Source organism: Canis lupus, chromosome 27 (genome assembly GCF_003254725.2).
Source record: "Canis lupus dingo isolate Sandy chromosome 27, ASM325472v2, whole genome shotgun sequence".
Taxonomy (NCBI): domain Eukaryota; kingdom Metazoa; phylum Chordata; class Mammalia; order Carnivora; family Canidae; genus Canis; species Canis lupus.
This window is the reverse complement of record NC_064269.1, coordinates 7,391,457-7,410,814: the sequence shown is the minus strand read 5'-3', so window position 1 is coordinate 7,410,814 and position 19,358 is coordinate 7,391,457. Positions and strand designations below refer to the sequence as shown.

The 19,358-nt window shown below is 46.7% G+C and overlaps 1 protein-coding gene across 10 annotated transcripts in view; it reads left to right on the top strand.

Annotated features, from left to right (window-relative positions):
- Nucleotides 1-19,358, top strand: part of PCED1B (PC-esterase domain containing 1B) — a 37,642-nt gene that overhangs the window by 6,145 nt on the left and 12,139 nt on the right. The window contains exons 1-5 of one of the 10 annotated variants that reach the window (XM_035707239.2): nucleotides 9,678-10,118; nucleotides 10,236-10,406; nucleotides 11,977-12,177; nucleotides 13,502-13,601; nucleotides 16,879-18,486. In XM_035707239.2, the coding sequence (XP_035563132.1) occupies nucleotides 16,933-18,183 (1,251 nt within the window). In that variant the 5' untranslated portion in view covers nucleotides 9,678-10,118; nucleotides 10,236-10,406; nucleotides 11,977-12,177; nucleotides 13,502-13,601; nucleotides 16,879-16,932 and the 3' untranslated portion in view covers nucleotides 18,184-18,486. Of the gene's footprint in view, nucleotides 1-3,434; nucleotides 3,558-5,969; nucleotides 10,119-10,235; nucleotides 10,407-11,976; nucleotides 12,178-13,501; nucleotides 13,602-16,875; nucleotides 18,487-19,358 lie in introns of those variants that run through there. The other 9 variants (XM_035707240.2, XR_007406360.1, XM_025477388.3 and 6 more) reach the window with 9 other exon arrangements.

The following is a 19,358-nucleotide window of genomic DNA, read 5'->3' as shown; positions in this document are numbered from 1 at the left end:
TCAGGCCCCAGTACCCAGCCTTTACCTGTGTGTCCTCCTGTCCAAGGTCAACCCCTCCACTTAGGCATAGATCCCAACCCTTTCACCGGCATTCCTCCTGCATCACCTGGTTTTCCCCACTCACTGACTTATTCCTGTAAGTATACAAACATACTATTATTGTTCCCATCTCTTTCATTCATTCATTTAAAGATTTTATTTATTTATTCATGAGAGACACAGAGAGAGAAGCAGAGACAGGCAGAGGGAGCCTGATGTGGGACTTGATCCCAGGACTCCGGGATCATGACCTGAGGCGAAGGCAGATGCTCAACCACTGAGCCACCCAGAAGCCCCCGTTCCTATTTTATTTTTATTTTTTATTTTTTTAAGATTTTGTTTATTTATTCATGAGAGACACAGAGAGAGGCAGAGACACGGGCAGAGGGAGAAGCAGGCTCCATGCAGGGAGCCTGATGCGGGACTCGATCCCGGGTCTCCAGGATCAGGCCCTGGGCTGAAGGCGGCGCTAAATTGCTGAGCCACCTGGGCTGCCCCCTATCCCAACCCCGTTCCTATTTTAAAAGAAAATAAAATTCTCTTGGCCTCCCTTCCCCCTTGTGGAGGAAGAAAAATTTTCCTCTGCCCTTCAAGATTCTTCTGGGTGGTATAAGAATTAAATTAACATGAAACAGATTAACGGGGCAAAAAAATTAATTCATACACACAGAGGTCTCATAGATATGGGACCTCAGAAGTGACCAAGGCAGCAGTTTTTATACTTTCTAGACAAAGGGACACAGGTTTATGAGGAACTGACAGGACAAAGAATACTTTATGTTTGGGACCGTCAATTAGTAAGGAATCTAAGCAGAATTTGGGCTGGGGTGGTGAATTAGCAAAATTAACAAGGTTTGTTTATGTGGCTTCTTCAGCCCCGGATTCCCTGTCTCTGATGATAAGAATGCCTCTCTTCCTCCTGGTTGTAGGGAGGGGACCTTTCACAGGGGAGATTTATGATCTGCTTTCTAGAGACCTAAGAGGGTCAGAGTGTTTTTGTTATACTGGCTGTTTCCTAAATAATGTTAATTAAAAATAATCATTATGCCATTGGGGGCATCCTACCCTGGGCTCCCCCACTTTCCAGCTGACTTCTCCTCCACTTTCCAGCTTTATTCATAGTAAAACTCCTCCAGGGTGGTACCATTTCCCATTCTCCTCTTATTCTTTTTTTTTTTTTTTAAGATTTTATTTATTTATTCATGAGACACACACACACACACACACACACACACACACACAGAGGCAGAGACACAGGCAGTGGGAGAAGCAGGCTCCATGCAGGGAGCCCGACGTGGGACTCGATCCCGGGTCTCCAGGATCCTGCCCTGGGCTGAAGGTGGCGCTAAACCGCTGAGCCACCCGGGCTGCCCCTTCTTATTCTTTCTTACCACTCTAAGCAGCCTTTGTCTCTACCACTCAGTCAAGGTCACCAATGTCCTGCAAAGCCAATGGCCAAATATCCCACTTGACTTATCAACTATCTCTGAGACAGACAACGTCTCTTGAGTCCTCCCTTGAAACTCTTTCCCCTCGGCTTCTAGGACCTCCCACTCTCCTAGTTTTCTTCCTTGAGAAGGACTAAGAGTCCTTCCTGTAGGACTTCCTTCTCGACTTCCTGGCTTCCTCTACCTGTAGTGCCCCATGGTTCAATTCTCAGACCTCTTTTCCTCTCTAGCTTCACCTATTCCTGTGGTGAGAGCATCCAAGCCAAACTGAAACCTCAGGCCTGGCCCTCTCCCCCCAGCTCCAGACCTATATATTCAAATCTCCATTCAACAACTCAATTTAGATATCTATAAGGAATCTCAAATATAACAAGCCCCATATCAGACTCTTGACTCCCCCCCCCCAAATCTGTTTCTCCTAAATTTTCTCCATCTCAGTAAATGGCAACTCCATCCTTTCTGTTGTTCAGGCCAGAAAACCACAGAGCTAGGCTTGCCTTCCCTCCTTGTTCTCCATGGGCGAGAATGGCCCAAAAGCTGACCACTCCTCACTCCTCAGCTAATGTGACTCTGGTTCAACTCTTGAATTACTCAATAACTTCTGAGGTAGTCTCCTTGCTTCCACTCCTGCTCCACACAGTCTGTAGTAAGGTGGTGGAAATTTTCTGCTCAGGCCCCTCACAGTGGCTCCCAGAATAAAAGCCCAAGTTCTTTCAGTGGTCCACAACCTACCGCCCTTTCTCCTCTGACTCCATCTCCTGTGTCTGCCTCTCTTAGTTCACTTCAAGCTAGTCAGACTCACCTCTTTATTGTTCACTTTGCCTGGAGCTTCCTCCCCCCTCCGATTTCTACACAGTGTTTCCATCACCTCCCTCTGGATTCTGCTCAAATGTCATCCTCTCTGGGAGGCCTTCTCCAGACCACTATTGGTTCCTTCTAACCTTTCTAGGTTCCCAGCTGGGTCTCTAACAAAAGACAGATCAACAAGAGAAAAGCATGCAAATTAGCCTATAAGCAGAGGGGCACTTGGGTGGCTCAGTGGGTTAAGTGCCTGACTCTTGATTTCAGCTCAGGTCAGGATCACCTGGTCATGAGATCAAGCCCCACATTAGGCTCCACACTTAGTGGGGAGTTCCTTGAGATTCTCTCTCTCTCTCCTCCTGCCCCCACTTGCTTGCTCTCTTCCCTCAAATAAATAAATCTTAAAAAAACAAACAAACAAACAAAAAAAAAAACGGAAGACACAAAGCAAGGTTAAGCCTAAGTGTTTTTCACTCTGGTAGAACACAGGGTACCAGCTAAGGCTGATAAACTGGGGGAATTTAACAAAACTTGTTTGTTTGGATTCCTCTCTGAGTCCTGGTGTCTTCAGAGATAAGGATGCTACTTTGTTCCAGGTAAGGGGAGGGCACCTTTCACAAGAGGGCCTTGTGACCTGCTTCAGGGGAGGTCAGAGTCACTCTAGCACCTGCTGTTTCTCAAGTCCCTTGGTCTTAAAATATTCAGCATGCTGAGGTGCCATATTCTGGGGTAATGGGTCTCAAACCCCGTCACTACACCATTTAAAATTCCAACCCACAGCCCCTGCATCTTCTTCATCCAACAATCATGTTCCTCTTCTACCTAACATATTATTTTACTTATCAGGTTTTATTTTTTTTATTTTTTTATTTTTTTAGTTGTCTGACTCCCCCAACCCAAATATCAACTCTATAAGGGAAAGGTTTTTTTGTTTATTTTTTTCTTAATGTGTCATTCACAGCTGTATCTCTTATACCTCGAACAGTGTCTGCCACATTATTTATTGAATGAATGAAAGAACTAATGGCCTCAGTTAATGATGTGGATATATTTTATAATACACTAGTATATACCTGGTGCTCGAAGTCGATTTTCTCATCTAACCCTTGCCTCTATGTAGTGATTGTTATTGTCATTATTTTGCAGATGAGAAAAATCAAGCCACAAGGAGTTCAGTGACGACCAACGTCATGCAGCCATAAATGACATAATTCGTGATCAAACTCAAGTCTGTGTGGCCCCAAAGCTACTTGATTCACAGCATCATAGGTCTGGTTTCAATTCACACCATCAGTAGTCATGCAGTCACCATACCTCAAATCCATATCAAGGTTTAAGTGGTCTCCAGAGTACGAGGGTCTGGGTCAATTATAGTACCGCACCATAGGGACAGCTTCACCTAACTCCTTTTATATTATTTATTTATTTATTTATTTATTCACCTAACTCCTTTTAGTGGCTGTCATGAGTCATGAGTTCTCTGATCCATTTCAAACAACTGAATATTCAGAACAATCTGGATGGTCAGTTTACCGAAGACTTTCTGCAGTTGAACATCTCTTCTAAGTGGTATTTGTATTCTTCTTTCCAGACATCTGCCTTAAATAAAAAGGGAAGTTGACTCTTAAGAAGGAAGAAGGAGAATAAAATATTTCAGAGAGATATAGGTTATCTGCATAGAATATTTCTGATGGAATAGATGAGAAGCCCATGACCGTACCACTTCTGTAAGAACAAATGAAGAATTAGGAAACAAAAAAGGGAGAGGGACCCCTCACTCTTACTTGTAAATTTGGAAGTTCTGTGCCCTAGTATTAAATACCTTCCAAAAATAAGCAAAATAATAATGGCTGTGTGCCCTGCCTGGCCTCCCACTGAGAGGGCAGAAAAGAGGACACACTGCTGTCTACGTGTGCCCAAGCCCTGGGTACTCCATCAAGGTCACAGGCATTCGAGGTCATTCCCAGCCTCAGTTTTACCAACTGCAATGTGAAAATAATGATTAGAGCTGGCCTGACCTTATGAGCGGGTTCTATTGTGAGACTCTGAGTATAAAACCTTATACATGCATCAGTGTTCATTATCATTTAGGAAAAGTTTGGTGGATAAGAAAGAAAGCCAGCTCACTAAGCTATGGAACACAAAACGAGGCCAGAAGAACAGCAGTAACTGTCTCCATATACCATTATAAGTTCTTAGACGTAAGAAAATGGGTAGAAAATCTGTTGTTTGGTCTTAAACAATTTTATTTTAAATTCAAAGAGTATAACCAAGATTATCATCTGCATGATTCCAGCTCCTCTAGTGTCTGGTCTTGGAATTATGCCAATTTTGTTCATGCTTCCTCAGACCTGGCAAGGCCTTTTACCTTCACAATGCACAGACTAGCTGGAACCTAGAGAACTGGAGAGATATGAAACTCATTCCTAGAATCAAATAAAGGCAAATTCTCCGTTGTGTAATATACTACTCTGAATTTTAAAATATTGAAGTTATCAGTTCGGTTCTAGATGCACCCTTGCCTTGGGAACATAATGATAATCTGAAAAATCATGGGGAAAAATGCAAAATAACTTGACTTATGGATACTTATATGAGAATAAAAGCAATATGTAATGAGTGGAATCTTTGAGCCACAAACTGAGTAGTCAATGAAGTAACATCAAATGACATTTCTTAAGAAAAGGTAGTTGGGTTTCCTTATAGGCCAATTTACCTAAATAGCATAGTATTAAAGAAAAAAAAAAAGAACAAAAATTAAGTGCACAGGGCATGTATTTCCGGACTGTTCTGGAGCCTTTTACTCTTGTAAAATAAATAAAATAACTCTTGTTATTTTATGCCATTAGACGGGATGGAGAAATGCCCTACTTAATGCATTGAAGACACCTATAAAAGGTTCACAGTTTAGGGAAAACTGTTTTGGAGCATCATTTCCTCATTTTTCCTGTTTTTTTTTTTTTTCTCATTCATTTCCTCCTCCTCGTTGATCTTGGCATCTGTAGGGAAGGGTACTCCTGGGCCTCCAAGTCACATCCTTCCAAACCCAAGAAAAGGGAGCACTGCACACACCTAACCAGTCCAAAGACCCCGCCCTCTGGCCCCCAGTTCCCTGCCTGGTTCGTGGGGAACAGCAGAGGCCGCATGGGGGGGGGTCCTCATGGGTCTGCCACTTGCTGGGCTCACCTAGGCCCCTGGTTCTCCGTGGCTGCTCCTCCACCCACAGGGCCGCGGGAAGGTCAAGGGAAAGGATTCGAAAGCACTAAGGCAAGCTGATGCTGCACACCAAAATGCAGGATCACGACTCTGAAAAATTAATTAGAAAAGGGAGCAGTCCTCTTATCATTTCCTTATTTCTCTTTCTCACTTCCCCTTCACCTCCCCTCCCCGCCTGTCCTTCTCCCCTTCCCCACTCCGCGCACCCAAGCTCCAAGACAGTTAAGACCCCGGGGTCTGAATTGTGCAAACAGGACCAAGTTGAAGAGTCCATGGGGCCTCCACCCCGATTACTGAGAAATGCCAACTGCAAACCAGCTCAGCGCCCAATTCCAGGAAGATGCTACACGCGGGATTTCCTTGCCACTTTGCGCTTTCACATTTGTCAGGCCTTAAAGCTCTGGTCATTAGTCTTCCGCTTCCTAATGCAGAGAAGTAAATGCTGACTCATGTCATTTGCCTCAGATACCACCGGAAATGGCATCTTCACCCCAGCCGCTGGCTCACAAACCCAGCAGCACCCAGACCTGAGCTTATCTGCCGAGCAGCGCGGGGCCCTGGGCTCTCCACCCCGGCCTCTCTGATCTCCGGCCGAGAAAGGACCCTGTCTGGGGAAGAGACCTAGAGTCCACCGAGAGGTACACGTTTTAATCACCAGGTATTTTAATGAGTAAGTACTTTCCAGTTTTTTCCACTTTATTTTAAGTGACAGTTTCCCATCTCTGACCAGCCTTTCTTAGGATCCTCCTTTCTTGGGCCTAGAGCAGTCAGCACCCTAACCCCTTGCACCCCCCACCTAACTGGACAGCCCGCAAGGGACAACTGTTACTTTGTCATACGAAGGATTCGTGCTGGATGAACTCTGCTCTCTCTCTCTCTCTCTTTCTCTCTCTCTCAAAACGTACAGAAGTGTGACAGACAGTAGTGAACAGGAGAAAGGACGAGAAGCATCTGTTTTCTGTGCAATCGTGTATGTTGTGGTTGACCACAAAGGCTTGGCATCAGTTTTGACTCCCAGCTCTGCTTTTTCTGAAATAGATGACCTTGGGCGGATGACTCAATCTTCCAAACTTTTTTCGAATGTGTAAAATGGAGAAAAAGAAACTACCAATGTCACAGGGTTCTTAAGAGGAATGGATAGGTAAGACACTTACCGCGCTGATGGAGTGGATACTAAATGTCACTGAATAACAAGTTAAATCAGGGTTTCTAAATGATAAATTAAGTCCTTCATTCAACTGGAAAGCTCTCTGAACTAGTAAAGCCCATCCCTCGAATGTGCTGAGGCGGCTCAGAAGAACAATAATTAACATTTGTAAAGTTTACAGAGCATTCATCTGATTTCCACAATTAACCCTAAGGTAGGCAGCTTGAGAGCTGCTGACGTATTTTTGTTACCGAGGGGTAGGGGAGGAGCTGAAAGGCCTGCTGAACCCAGCTGGAGGAAGACAGGCTCATGGGTTCAAAAGGGAGACAACGGGACTGGGGAAAAGCCAGTGTCAGAGTGAGTCCCCACGTTCCTTTCTCCCGCAGAGCTCCTCACCTCTTGGACCTTGCCTCTCTTCTGATTCCAAGCCACAGGGTCTCACACTGGAGAAATCCTCAGTCCTGCTGCCAGCACACTGAGCAGTAGCCACATAGGCCTTCCAGATCCTTCTACAACACTGCATGGGCAGGGAGGAGGAGGCAGACAGGGACCGACTCTTAGCATCCCATTCTTAAATTCAAAACCTTTTTCTCCCCCATAGAAACACTATTGTACTTGGCATTCAGACACTACACTGTTAATAATAATAATAACAACGATCATAAAAGAATTTCCATTTTAAAAGCTCTTCCATGCAATCTCCTTGGAAGAGCATTGGAGGCCACCTCTCCTGGTGAAATGCTGAAGACACAGAGATGAAGTGAGCTCTGGGGGTGGCGAAACCCCAACCTGCTGACTCAGCCGAATGTTCACATCACAGGTGAAACTGCCTTTTGTGGTCGTTCCCGGAGATAGAATTTTCTGAACCCAACCTGTCCATCGGTCGAAAGCCACTTAGTCATTATTGGCTCTTTTGCAACCATGGGAACTTGTGATTCAGCCACTGGTTAGGATCTGGAGTAGTCAGCATAAATAAATATAAAAAAACTCTGAAGCACAAATAGAGCTTTAGCACAGCACTGGCTTTTCCACTGACCCACGAGGGGGAACAGTTAACCATCAGGGATGCAGGCCGAACCAAGTGAACTTCATCTCTGCTCGGTTTCTTCCAGGGGGAAAAAACAAAAAACAAAAAAACCCTTAAAGCTGTGTACAAAACATGGCTTCATTTGGGTTTTCAACAGAGAATGAGAAGGAAAATGATATGCAAATATATTTTTTTCTAGATAAGACTATTTTTTTCCTCTCAACCTCAACTAATATTTATAGCTGGGTTGTTGAAAAGCTCAGGCGCTGGAGCCTTATTTCCTCCCAAAAAAAAACAACAACAACAAAACAGTATCTTAAGCTGATCTAATCAATCAGAAGATTCAGTGGCAATGACAGACCAGTTCTGCTCTTTGCTAGCTTGGACAGCCTTGGGGGAGGTCCATAACCTCCCCAGGCCTCAGTTTCCTTATCCATAAAATGGAGACAATAATTGTTTCTCCCTCAGCAGGCTGGGGGCAGAGAGCAGCAGGCCTGGCACATAGTAACTGCTCAGTGAACACTAACCATTATGCAGAAGGCAGTGGGCTGCGAAGGCTCTAGAAGGATGGGTGAGACCTACTTCTGCCGTCCAGGACTAGGATATACAGGGGTGGGATCACATGAGGGGTTAATCATAGTACAAAATAGAATCAAGGACTAAAATCAGAAGAACGAGACTTTTCTGTTGAGGGGGCAGAGGGGGAGGTCTTCAGACAGCTGTGCGTTTGAAACTGGATCTTAAGGCAGAAACAGAATTCAGTATTGGAAGGGTTGGGGGGACACTGATGCTGAGTCACAGGGTAAACACGAAGAGGTGAGAAAAGGCTCACCGGGTATACACGGGCTCTAAAAAAAAATCCATCCTCGGGTGTTGGGGAGCTGCACACGAGGCAGGATCCTATCCTAGGGTAAAAAAACCTAAGTTTCCTAATACAGAATGTTGGAGCTAGGCTAGCATTATCAAATCAAAGTGAAGTCACAACATTCAAAACCCTAGATGACCGCGTTTGAGATGAAGAAAACCCAACATAGAAACCATACCATTCTGGAAGGCTTTCAAAGTGAAGACGTACTTCCTCAAGAATTAAAAATAATTGAGGGCAAGTAAAAAAGTTCATCATAAAATCCACAACAGAGGTGACATTGGTCAACTGCGCTCAAAACACACTGCCACATCCTCCTCCCTAAAGCATAACCCTGAGAATTACACCTTATTATGATGATGATGATTATTTTTAATGCCAAGAAGCAGTTGAACTGTTCTCCATCTGGGCTATCATTCAAGGATTTTTGAGGTTTTGGGGCATACAGTGGCAACAGCCACCGGTCACGAACCGTAAACAATGACTTGATCCAAGCATTTGAGAAGCAGAGGTTACTTGCACCAGGTTATCCCGACCGACGTTGCCGGAGAACATTCTCTAGCAGCTCTCAGAAAACGCCCAGCAAGGACCTGCGGCCGTCCTTCCAACAGATGATCCATTTTTTACCTCTAGGAGGATGATCCAAAGGTCACAGGAGAATTATCTTAGGAATTCAGTCCCAGGTTGATGGCAGGATAAATGGGCCTCTGGAGAATTTGAAAGTGATAAGAGGCCCACCCAGGCGGTTGGGCCCCCACCCCTCCCCGGCCCCTGGGAGCACCGGCCTGCGCACCTGAATGTCGCCTGGAGCTCGAGGGACAAGCTTGGGCTGGCTACGTTTATTGAGCACTTAAAAAATGCTCGGTTACGAAATTCATAGTATTGTTCTCAATTTGTTGATGAGGCTTCTCAAGTGCAAAAAACCCCCAAATGCGCTGAAACTGGAAGGGGCCACAGGGGCTAGCCAGCGGTGGAACCGGATATAAACCCAGGGGGCTGCCTCCAGGCCCCCCTAGGGGCCCCTGGGCCGGGCCTCAATTCAGGAGGCATCTGCATACAAATGGTGATTGATAAGGAGACCGAATAATTTGTTTTCATCCCAAAGGAGGGGGGGCTTGCTTTAGGTGATGGGGGGGAGGGGTGCCCTTAATTACTGCTCTGGGAAAACAGGGGGTAAGCCCGGACTGTTTGGGGGCAGACTGAGAAGCAGGATCGCCGTCTTGGAGCCAAGAGCTGGAGGGATTTACCCGAGGGAAGAAGGTTGAAGAAAAGAAGGAAGGAGCCCATTCGTGGGGTTCCTGAGAAAGCCCAACAATTGGGGGATTGCCCGAGAACGAGAAACTCACCCAGGATCGCGGGGCAGGTGAGCCAGGGGCCAAGGGTGTCAGTTCTCGGAAGGAGGTGACCCCGGGCGCCCCGGCCCGAGGACCTGGGGATGCTGCTGCCCGGGGTAAGGACCACGAGGTGGCCCTGGACAGGAGCGGCCGGGAAATCGCTGCTGATTTACTGCCCGACGTCTCCCCGCTTTGGTGGAGCTGGAAGCCGAATAAAAGTCCAAGGAGGAGTGAGTGGGAGGTGAGGACCCGGCCACAGGCCGTGCAAACTACTCCTTGAAAGTGGCCTTGAAGGGGAAGCAAAAGATAGGACTGTCCTGGAGGTGGAGTCAAAGAAGTTTCCTTTCTTTTTTTAAAGCAAGAAACTAGAGTGTGTCTAGTGCTAAAAGGAAGGAACCAGCCCAAGGAGGGTGAAGAAAAAGCAGAATGCATAATTATCCCCTCTCCAGGGGACATTCTGGAGCAAAGTTCCTGAGGAGGTGGAAGGGCGAGCCACCTGGGCTGAGGAATTACCTTTACACCTGAGGAGGTACCGGGCTGCCCCCCAGGGAGGGAGGAGCAGGGTGGGGGGGGCGTGGGCTGGAAGGTTCCACGGGGGCAACGGGAGAGAGGTGCCGTCTGCAGGCTCCAGCGGGGAGGGGGCGCCGGGCCCCAGGTTTAAAGGTCCCTGACCTGGGCCAGGCTCCGTACTAGGCTCTGGCAGGACGTAGTGGTGATCTCTTTGCATCCTCACTGCTGTCCAGGGAGGTAGGTGATCCCCCCCCCCCCCCCGTGTGACAGCGGAGGGAACGGTGGCCTGGCAGTGGGCCCTGGGCCCAGGAGCACACAGTTGTGTGGGGTCAGAGTCCACGTGTGACTTCCCCGCCTCCCGGCAGGGGGACCGGCCCGCTGCCTCCCCGTTATCTCTCAGTCTTAGAGCAGTAACGGGTAGCAAGTTAGCGGATGTAGTTTAAATAATGGTCTGAGACCAGAATGTGGAAGTTCGTCAGAGGCTGTACAGGATTTGAAATCCTATTTTGCTTCATGTGAATTGCTTTGATTTGTTTTTACTTTAGGAGATCCAACAAGCGTTGTGTGGGCTTGTTTTGTTTTGTTTTTTTAAATGGGGGCTATTTGGATAAAGGCTTTCATTTTTAAGAGTTTTATTTTATTTATTTATTCATGAGAGTCACAGAGAGGCAGAGGGAGAAGCAGGCTCCGTGCAGGGAGCCTGATGGGGGGACTCGATCCTGGGACTCCAGGGTCACGTCCTGAGCCGAAGGCAGATGCTTAACCACTGTGCCACCCAGGCGTCCCTCGTTTTTATGGTAGTGACCCACTTATCAGGTATTATGAACCCTCCCCCCTTCATTTGTAAGGGATGTCACCTGCATTTTTTTCTAAAGTCCCCAGGAAGAACTTTTGGTTAGATTATCACTAGGGGAAAATGATGCCGCCTTGCAGATTTTTAAACTTGGTAATTTTCAGACCCTGAAAATGCGTGAAATTCTCCCGTGGATCTTTTATTTGCCAAAGAATCACAGATTTAAGAGTGTGTGGCCCCGGAGGGATGGAGATAATGCAAATTGCCTAGGCCTGCAGTGATTCCTGCCTCCACCGGGAAGACTTGTGGTTACGTGAAGCCCACTTTGAAGATTATGATTCTAGTTTCAGTTTTCCATTTACATCACGTGTGTTTGAGATGTTAGATGTGGTGTGTGAGGACCCACTGAAGAGCCAAGTTAGAAATGTGGGCCATATGGTAGGGTTGGGTGACCCAGGAACGGGGTAGAGGAACCCTGACAGTGGTTGTGGGGCGGGCATGGGTCACATTTGCAGAATGACAACTGTCACAGTGCCAGGTAGACACAGGTGTGTTCTCTAAATTTTTACTGACTTAATGGGCCAAATGGCTCTCAGAGCTGAGGCCTTTTTTAGAGGCCAGGTTACTTGGAGTGGGGGATTAGAATGGGACTTTCTAGTAGCTGATATTTGCAAATAGTTTGCATTATTTACCATAGCATCTCACAGTACTTTTCTGTGTTTTTGTAAATTTACCCCTAAAAGCACTTTTTAAAATAGTAGGCCTGCATTATTTTCCCCTTTTCTGTGTTATATAGGAGAGTGTGTGTTACCTGAGTTGGCCCAGAGCAAAAAGATGAATCTCTTGAGAATCCGCAAACCTCAGGCCATTCGTAAAGCTTTCCCAAAGGAGAAGTTTGAATTGTTTTTCTTCTTTGAAAATTTTATAGGACGCGCGATTTAATTTGTGACAGGTTTAAAGCCCACTTCGAAAACTAAGCAAATGCCAAGACATTGAGGTGAATTCATGGAAAATAATTTTATTTTGTATCATCTTTTCTGTTAAAACCTAGGGGGATCCTGGAAAGTTCAAAACATTGCTTTGATTATCAAAAATGCAGTTAGAAGGAAATGAACTGTTTGTATTCCCAGTATAATGTTGCATTCAGATGGTTAGTCTTATGCAAGAAACTTTTAAACTAGTTACAAGTACTTCCTACAACTAATCAAAACAACATCCTAATCGTTAGCCATTACCTCTGATTTAAGATTTCACTGCAGGGTCTCTAGAGCAACCGACCTATTTCTGTGTCCGTCTTCCTGTAACTAAAGATCAGTAAGAAAAGAAAAAAAAAAAAACCTAATTTCTACAACACATTGGTTAATGAAGAACAAATGTTACGTGTTTGGTTTGTGATAGTCACACAGCAATAGTCTGTGATTTATAGGTCATGGCTTATGAAGCTCTTGAAAAATTAATTACCCCCAACAAAGAAATGTAAGCAAAGTGCTCGAAAGTCATTTATTATAGCAGTAGCCATTATTAATGCACATTTCTGTCAAAGTCCAAATAGAAAGCATGGAACTAACTTAGGATTTTAGGAATCATCATGCAATCCTTTTTTTTTTTTTTTTTAAGGGGAAGGGGTTTTAATTTGAGGTTGAAATCACAAGACTGCCAGGATCACGCGTATACATACCTCCTCCTTCCCTCTTTCCTCCTCCCGCTGGCTTTGGCACTTGATTTGCATACATCCTTTGTAGCTGCTAGCACCTTCTTCTGTATTTGCCTTTTACTCGTCCTTTTCCTTGCTGCTCTTGAAAGAAGAGACTACCTTTTTATGCTAGGCTCTCCATGTGGCATAGTGTCAGGTTTGCAATGATGTTGAATGAATGAATGAATGAGTCACTCTTACCTCTAAAATATTTATGAAAACTAATAAGTGAGTTAAGCAAATTTGAAGAAAGAAGCCTAGGCTTAAAAGACCAGTAATCTGTTTTTCAAAGCCCTTTTTTGTTTCATTTTTTGGGAAATAAAAAGCTTTGAAAATGGAACTTACCAACCTTTTTTTTTTTTTAAGCAGCTCTAGCTCTCAATTAGTCTTCATTCACCACCCCACCCCTGCAAAAAAGTCACTTCGTTTTTGTTAGGTTTTGATTTTAGCGCATGGTATCTTAGTCTAAATGATTCTCAGGGCGATAGTCCTGGGGGTGGGTGTCTGATTTGTTAATCCTGTTACAGTCTCCGGTGCTCTTTATCAAGAATTTCATGAATTTCCTTTCAGTTTAACTTCTAACTAGAGGGCTCTTTCCAGTCATTTCCTCCTCCCTTCTTTTCCACAGTCTGATCCGCTCTCCTGTTCCATCCCAGAAGAACAATGAGAGATTCCCAGGGAGACGTTCTTGCCTAGTGTGGACTCTGAGCTCTTGGAGCAGCATCTGGGTAGGTTAAGTGCACTGGTGGGGATACAGGGCAGCCAGGATTTCTCAAACCCTGAGGGGCCTGGGAGTCTGCAGAGTTGTGTTTTGGTTATTTTAAAATCCAGGTCACAAAAAAAAAAAAAAAAAAAAAAATAAAATAAAATAAAATAAAATCCAGGTCACTTAATTTTTGTATGTGTCTTGGTTGAGATCAAGGTATGGGATGAAATATGTATACTGTCACTCAAAGCACACACATACACACACACACACACACACACACACACACCCCAGCCTGCTAAATACACATAAACCACCTCTTCTGGGCAGGCAGAGGAAATGGTTGCCCGCCTGTGGGGAGAGACACATTGAGGCACTCCCCTTCTATCTTGTCTCCGATATCTCCCCTACTGGAGCCAAGCATTTGGATTCAGACCCAGCCCGCAGGGCATCTGCTGTAAAGGACGTCTCCCTACAGAGACAGACTTCAGCGTCTGTGGTTTTAAATTTTAGCTCCATCCCATCAATATCCTTCCCTATAAAACAGAAATCATAAAAGTCATCTCATAAATAGGATTTCATTCATGAAGCAACTGGCATCCCATAGCCATTCAACAAACATTAATTTTGCTCTATCCTTTCCCTTGGATCATCTCTGCTCTTCACAGAACCCTGCTAGACGCACAGGACAAACACTGTAAGCCCTCCTCCCCCTTTTATAGATCATTAACCTGGTGTTTTGAAACTTGCTCAGTCATATAATAACTAACCCTTATCCGTGCCTACTACTTGTCAAGCGTTGTTCTAACCGTTTTACACTTAGTCCTCACATCAAGTTGTGTTGCTCCGAAAGCAGTGCTCTTCACCACTGCACTTCAGTGCCTCTCTTTCCCACAGCTTTTAAGTAGTGGATCGGACTCCCTCCTGTGAGTCCCAGTCTAGAGCGCTTCACACCCAGAGGAGGGATGCATTAGGCCCAGGAAACAAAGTACCCTAATGGAGAGCCACCAGGTCATCAGAGCTGCCCGCCGCAGGGAGAGAACTCTAATGGCAGGGGACGGTGTTTGGTATCCTAGGGCACTAGGCACACGGTGACCAGAGTGCCAGCCCAGAGAGGGCACGCAGGTCGGGCGCCCCGTGAGGACCCAAGAAACCCCAGGAGGAGGTTTTCCCCCTTCACTTAGCACTTTGGAGACTGGGACCTAGAGCAGGGAAGTGCTGTTTGTTCAGAGACCCTGAAAGTCCAAAGCACCTATTTCCTTCTACGTTCAGGTACTTGGCACTCTGTGTTAGCCACCAGTCAATATTTCTGATCTGCTCCTGGCGGGTGACCAGGTTTTACTCATTTTTATATCCCCGACGGCGTGGAGCAATTGGTAGACACCTAACAAATGTGACAAATGACTGTCAACAAAGGAACATCCCAGAGCCCCAAAGGGATTTGGAGTTTGCTTAAGGTTTTATTTTATTGCACCACAATAAGCTATATATCCTCTTTTTAAGCCTTTTTTTTTTTTTTTTGATAGCAAAAACATTTGAATGGAGATTCTTTTGGGAAAAAAATAAGCTAATATTTTCGACTATTCTCTTAGGGCAGCTCTTATATGCTACCCATTTTCATGGTTTCATTTTTGTACTTGTACCCATTTAAACACACACAATATAGCTTTTAAAAACTGAATGTGTAATTTCATCATAGCTATCCACCCGGCCCTATTAAAATGCTTACTGATGCATAAATGCCTACAAATATCAAGGCACAATGGATTTTATTGGCTTCTGTGTAAGTGTATCAAGTGAATGCCGTGGTCCTCCCCTTCTGAGATTTGTTGGTGATATCGAAGTGTACTTTTACCTTTTATTCATTAATGGATATGGTTACAAATGGCAGCTTTAAAATAAACCGAAGTTTTGAAGATGGCTTTCACAACTCTTAACATCTTATGCAATGTGCTGAGGAGGAAAAACTTTCTACTCTCTTAGGTTCAATACCCAGGGCCCTGTGAATTAAACAAAGATGGGTTCAAAGGAAAAAAAAAAAAAAAGTACACAGTTGTTATTAATATTTGTGTGCACAAGAGTTCACAGAATGGAAATTCAAAGAAGCAGATTCAGGGGCTTATCATTTTAACAAAGGAAAAGGGGTTTGGGTTTCACGGGATGAAGAATTGTGGGGAAGAACTGGGAAATCTATGAGGGAACTAATGGGAGATGGGGGCTATTTTAGTAAAATCTGTTAATGCAAACTCATCTTGGTGTCGACAGCTCCCCGTCTTCTTCCTTGACTCTACTCTTCCTGGTGGGGGAAGGCGCACCTGCCTCAAAGGGAAATTTATACACCGCTTTTGGGCAGAGATGGGAAGTGCTGAGAACTCTTCCTGTGTCTTTTGATTCTTAGTTGCCTTGAGCTCAAAATAATCCTTATGCCAAAATGGCATATTTGGGGATGGCAGATTCTGATCTTCCTGTGGGAAGCAAAGAATATTACAGCTGCAACATGTGAACAATTTCCAGTGTTATTGCCCTTTTTTACAAGTCCTGTTGGCAAAAACCAGCTGCTTCCTTGTTAAATCTGTTTCTGTGTTTTCTGACCTGGCACACGTACTTGTTTTTTTAAAAAGATTTTTGTTTATTTGCAAGGGGATCCATGCCAAGACCCAAGCTGAAGGCAGACGCTTAACCCACTGAGCTACTCACCCGCCCCATACTTTTCCTTTCTGTTGTTTGTTGCATTTCATTGAATTCTTTGTAAGTTATTAAAAGAAATGTACGATTCTATAAAATACATTTGCAAAAAAAAGGAGGGAAGGCAAGTCCTCCGTAATCCTCGTTTTCTATGAAAAACTATGTTCTGGGATATTTTCTTCCAATGTTACTTATTCTTCTATAGTTTCAGCCGCACAGGGCACCCATGGGGCATGCAACTTCTTCAGCTTAACGTATCACAACACTCTGTGCTTTCTTGCTCACTCACAGTCCGGTTATTGAGCAGCTGCAGAGCCGGCCTCGCCCTTCTCCACTTCTCTGCACCCGAGCTGCCTTCCCAGGGGCAGTTCCGCCTCCAGCCAGGGGAGGGCCTGGGGGAAGCCGGGCCTCCACCAGCCTCGGGGCAGGAGTCTGCAGGTTCAAGGGGAGGCCCGGCAGAGCAGGCCAAGCAGGGCTCGGGGCTCCGGCTCCCTTCTTGCTCTTGGACTCCCCAGGCCCACCCTCCATCCCCTTCCCCGAGGCCTGGGCTTGCGGACGGCCTGCCCAGGGTGCGGGTGGGGCCCTCCCAGCCGCTCTCTCTTGTGTCCCAGCAGTCTGCAGACCCGCCGCGTGTCAAGGACAGACCTAGGCCGCGCGCCCGGGGCGTCATGGTCCACCTGCAGGCCTCCGAAGTGCAGCAGCTGCTCCATAACAAGTTCGTGGTCATCCTGGGCGACTCCGTCCAGAGGGCCGTGTACAAGGACCTGGTGCTCCTGCTGCAGAAGGACTGCCTGCTCACGACCAACCAGCTCAAGGCCAAGGGGGAAGAGACGTTCGAGAAGGACGAGCTGGTGGACGGAGGCCAGATGGGCCCCATGCACAACGGCGTCCAGTACCGGGAGGTCCGCCAGTTCTGCGACGCCCACCACCTGGTGCGCTTCTACTTCCTCACGCGCGTGTACTCCAGCTACCTTGAGACCGTCCTGCAAGAGCTGCAGGGCAGCGAGCACGGCCCCCCGGACGTGGTCATCATGAACTCCTGCCTCTGGGACCTCTCCAGGTATGGCCCGGACTCCTGGCGGAGCTACCGGGAGAACCTGGCGAGCCTGTTCCGGCGCCTGGGCCAGGTCCTGCCCGAGTCGTGCCTCCTGGTCTGGAACACGGCCATGCCCGTGGGCAAGCAGATCACTGCGGGCTTCCTGCCGCCCGACCACCAGCCCGGCGACGGCTCCCTCATCGAGCGCGTCATCGAAGCCAACTTCTACAGCTCCGCCGAGGCCAAGAGGCACGGCTTCGACGTGCTGGACTTGCACTTCCACTTCCGCCACGCGGGCCAGCACCTGCAGCGCGACGGGGTGCACTGGGACGAGCGCGCGCACCGCCACCTGTCGCAGCTGCTGCTGGCGCACTTGGCCGACGCCTGGGGGGTGGAGCTGCCCCGGCGCGACCACGTGAGCACGTGTGTCAGGGCCCGCCCCGGGTTCCCTGTGCGGGGACGCGCGCCCCCCCGCGCCAGGTGCTACCCCCTGCTGCCCACGCCCCCGCCGCCCCGGCCCTTTCCTCTCCCCCAGCCCAGGCCGCCGTACCTGTGCGGTCCCCAGGATGCTTACTTTTCCTCCGGCCCGTCTTTCCAGTCGGATGAGTTTTCCTCCAACTACTTCCATTCAGATGTCCCCTTCCCTGCCCAGATGGGCTTTTCCTTTGAGGATGACTTTATGATGGATGCCCGGCCCCCTGGGCCTCCTGGGCCTCCTGGGCCTCCTGGGCCCCCTTTCCCCTTACCCTACCTGCAGCGAGCCCCTGTGGTCCACAGGGGTGTCCCCCGCTATGCACCGCGTGGCCCCTACGGGCCCTGGGGTGGGCGGCCCAGACCTTCCAGGAGGCGGGCCCATTCCCGCCCACAGCCAAGGCCTCAGTAACCTGCCCGCGGCCTTTCTCCCCCTGGTGTCCGTGGACTGGACACATCCCCCCGCCACCCCGAAAACAGACTGATCCGGTTAACTCAAGCCCACAGTCCGTGCCTGGACTTCTTTCTGGTCTTTGCGGTCGCTGATAACTGCAGGGAAGGGCAGGCAGTCTCACACCCAGGTTTGTTGACTACCCCCCTCTTCCCCTACTCTCTGGGGGGTGACCAAGCATTATTCCCGCCTCCCCACTCCCTGTCCTCTTTTGTCTTTTTGTAAACAGAACTTTGAAATAAAGAAGTTGTTTCACTAAAAGTAGCCGTGGGTGTTGGGTGTGTCTATATTTAGTGGTGTCTCTCCCTTCCATTAAGAGTTAGCTTCTTAAAAAGCGAGGATACTGTCTGCTGTTCATCTGCTTGATAAACCACTCAAAGTAGAATTTGTCTGAAGTTGTTCTGAAGGTTTCCGTAAGATGGACCTGGTTCCTTACAAATAGAAGAACTTTTCGCTTTTTGTGATCATATTTTCCAGAGATTCTCGAAGAATCGTTCAATTTTAAAACTGGGAAAACTATATAGTATTTAACTAAAAGGGAGAAACAAGGTAACAGACGTATATAACCTGTTCTAGGTCACACAAAATCCCTCTTCCACTAGTCTTTCCTAGTTTATACTCATTTCTGATCGACATTGACTTTTAAACCATAGGGACTGACGTATAATATCAAACCAAGAAGTACAGTTTACCAGACAGGGTCTTTCTGTGAAAATGTTGGCGAAAACCGCTATGGCTCCATAACTCCAGAAGTTCACTGGTTAGATGTACAAGGTATGCAGACTAGAGTGGATGGCATGCTTGGGACTTTGCGATTTGCTTGAATAGTCTTGAGGTTTGGATTTGAGAAAAATTAGGAAAAAGTAAGTTGCATTCAATGACAATGTCTATCACCCTTAGAGAATAAAAACTACCCTTCAGAAGGGACCACCCAGGGCACAACTCTGACAGACAGCCACAACCATCTCTTCACCGTTTTGTAGAAATGTTAACATCATGAAGACTTCATGTGCTAGGGCTTTTATCACCCGAGACTAGTGAAATGTTATTACTTGTATAAAATAGTCAAAACAGGACATAACTAACATTGAATTATAGATTATTTTATTGGATTGATTTGATTGGTTTGTAAGTCC